Source organism: Columba livia, chromosome 3 (genome assembly GCF_036013475.1).
Source record: "Columba livia isolate bColLiv1 breed racing homer chromosome 3, bColLiv1.pat.W.v2, whole genome shotgun sequence".
NCBI lineage: Eukaryota > Metazoa > Chordata > Aves > Columbiformes > Columbidae > Columba > Columba livia.
Window position 1 is genome coordinate 92935109 of NC_088604.1, and position 2764 is coordinate 92937872.

Genomic DNA, 2764 nt, shown 5'->3' on the forward strand with positions numbered 1-2764 from the left:
CTTCAAAGTGCTTTGCAAACACAAAGTAATTAAGCTCAATATTCTGTTACTGAACACAGTAAGCTGCATCATTAAAAATACACCAAGTACCAGAAAGTAGTTAAAGCACATCACATGAAAGGCTCTGATACATTTTGTAAGCACGATTTGATAAACCACCTAACTTTTTTTTTTTTTAGCAAAGCTATTTGATGTTTTAGTAAACCCTGTATTTGTATTAAAATGTAAGAGTTCAGAAACAGTTCATCAAGTCCTCACCAATGCAAGAAATTCTAAGAGACGTCTCTAAAAAGAACACTTTTATTGACTCATATACAGTAAATCTTACATCTGTGACTTTTCAATACCCATTAAAAAAAAAAAAAAAAAATCAAGAAAAGAGCTTGTTTAGATACCTCTAAAATATCTACATGGACCAAACCTGCAAGTACTTATGTAGATGAGTAACTTTACTGCCTGTGGAGCTCCCATGTGTTTGCAGGATGAAGCCTAAATGCATCTTTGGTAAATAAGCCATCAATTACACACTTTAGGGATGGCAGCACCTGTGCAAAGCCTTCAACTCAAATGACAGACACTAAAGAAATAAAAGCAATTATCAGCTACTAATTTGAGTAAAACTGTTTTTCTTAGAGCTAAAACCACAATTTTCAGTGACACGGGTTCTATTTTTGGCAACTAACAACCTTTATTAGATCATTGTACAGCAGACATTCAAGCCCTTCAAAAATGAAAGGTTCACAAATTTTAATATTTCCCTAGATTTCATACTCCTTTGTTGATTATAAAGATTTCCCAGTATATGAGAACACAAAGGCACAGCTGTGTGGATCAAACAGAACAAAACTAAACTAAAGCCACCTTGACAGCAATTTTAAATTATTCCTAAATGCTTTTCATTTCCTACTAGACAAGTATCTTCCAACAAGAGTTTGAATATGAAACTCATACCAGCTATAGGGGAGACATACTACTCAGTTCTAGGATAAATGGTTGGTTTGCATTGCCCCTGGTCTTTATCTAACACTGAGAATAGGCTGCTTTTTATCAAAAGAGGAATAAATTGCTGTTATTGTGATGTTAGCCCATCACTTGGCATTGCAATTCAAGTTTTTGTGAGAAAGAAATGTATGATCTAACTGCGACTTGACCTATGCCTTCTGAGATCCATCTAGGTGCTCTAATGGAGCATAAAAAGTATTGAATACAAGGACATGCAAACCGGTAGTGAAGAAATTTGTTTGAGAAGGAGAGCGAAGGGAAAGGGACTCGTGGTTTACGTGCTGTCCAATTTGTTAAATATGGAAGAACACTTATTGCCAAACTGCAATTCTTTTAGTTAATGTATTTCAGCATGATCCTCTACACTTCCCTGCATCTAGTACCTCCCTCAGTCATGGTTTCTGCCTCTCTCCTGTTTTTCATCACTTTAGAAGTGTTGTGGTTTACAAGACTGTACAGGATTCTTTAATTATTTATGTTTTTTTTCTGAGAAGTCATTAAAATGCTCTATTAAACTGTTAAGAAAATAATAAATTGCTCCTGTTTCTTTGTAGGATTTTTGTGTTTCCCAGTAGAAGTCACATTAAACGCTTATCAAATACACGGGCCACAATATATCACAATATAAACTAATTCAAAGAAGACAGTTTGATTAGACTACAGAATCCTTTAGTTGTTACAGCGTTTCTCGGAATTCATCAGAAAAGGATGCCTTTTTTCAAAAGCCATCTCTAGAATAGTAGCATTTAGATTTTAGTCCTGATAAAGGCTCACTTTCCATTCATAGTCAGAACCTAAATGTGCTCTTCTTGTACCTAAACAGATAATAAGCACTCAGCACACTCCCCCTTCTTGACACAACACACTGAGACTAATCACACATAATTGGAGAGGAGGAGCAGAGGGGCTGGGCAGGCTATTGTGTCCAAAGGACAAATGGTCAGTTTATGAGGCTTTTGTCTGATGCATAATTTCTTATACATCTACAGGAGGAAAAGTCCTGCTGGAAAAAACACATACACACACAGAGATATATATAAAAGCCTTCAACACAACGCAAATGAGGACACTTCAATCATGGATAGTAAAAATCAACAGAGGAATTGGGAAAAAAAAAAAAAAAGGCAGAAAAATCCGAGCATTCAATAGGTGCACTTTTAAAAGATCTCAAGACAACTTTTTCCTTACTAATTAAAATGTGAATGCATTTACTACGTTACAACCAGTTATATAAGCCAACACAGTATATTATTCGCATATTTTCAAATACACCCCCAAAATAACATTTCAAGAGATTTAACAAAATACATGCAAGTTTGAAGGCACAAGAGAGAAGGAAGCCAGCTTTATACCTTTGTTAATGCATACATGTGAAGTCTGACTGGTTTTAGGCTGGAATATAATTGGAAACATAAGTTCTACAATGATACATAAAAGATGTCTCAATGTTTACACACTGTGAAACAAGCCATGATATTTTCCTCAGCATTCAGATTAGAACTATTTCTCTAATGATGACTCAGGAACAAAAGAGGGAGTTGGAACTGAACCCTCCCCACTTCCTGACCATCCACATACATGGAATACTTTTCAATAGTCCACCTTAAAACCAACAAAAAAAAGTGTCATCTTCTATCTGTGTTTGGTTAAAATGAGAAGAAAAGGGTAATGGAGGTTTTCCTCATATGTATCTTTTTCTTCATTTTTCAACTGCAAATAAAAAATGGACAAAGTGAGCAAATTGTATGAAAGCATTTTTAAA

At 35.0% G+C, this 2764-nt stretch overlaps 1 protein-coding gene across 1 annotated transcript in view; it reads right to left on the reverse strand.

Moving 5' to 3' along the window:
* Positions 1-284: 284 nt before the first annotated feature.
* Positions 285-2764, reverse strand: part of CAMKMT (calmodulin-lysine N-methyltransferase) — a 215803-nt gene continuing 213323 nt past the window's right edge. Inside the window, exon 11 of the mRNA XM_065058224.1 lies at positions 285-2712. Coding sequence (XP_064914296.1) covers positions 2635-2712 — 78 coding nt within the window. The 3' untranslated portion in view covers positions 285-2634. The remainder of the gene's footprint in view (positions 2713-2764) is intronic.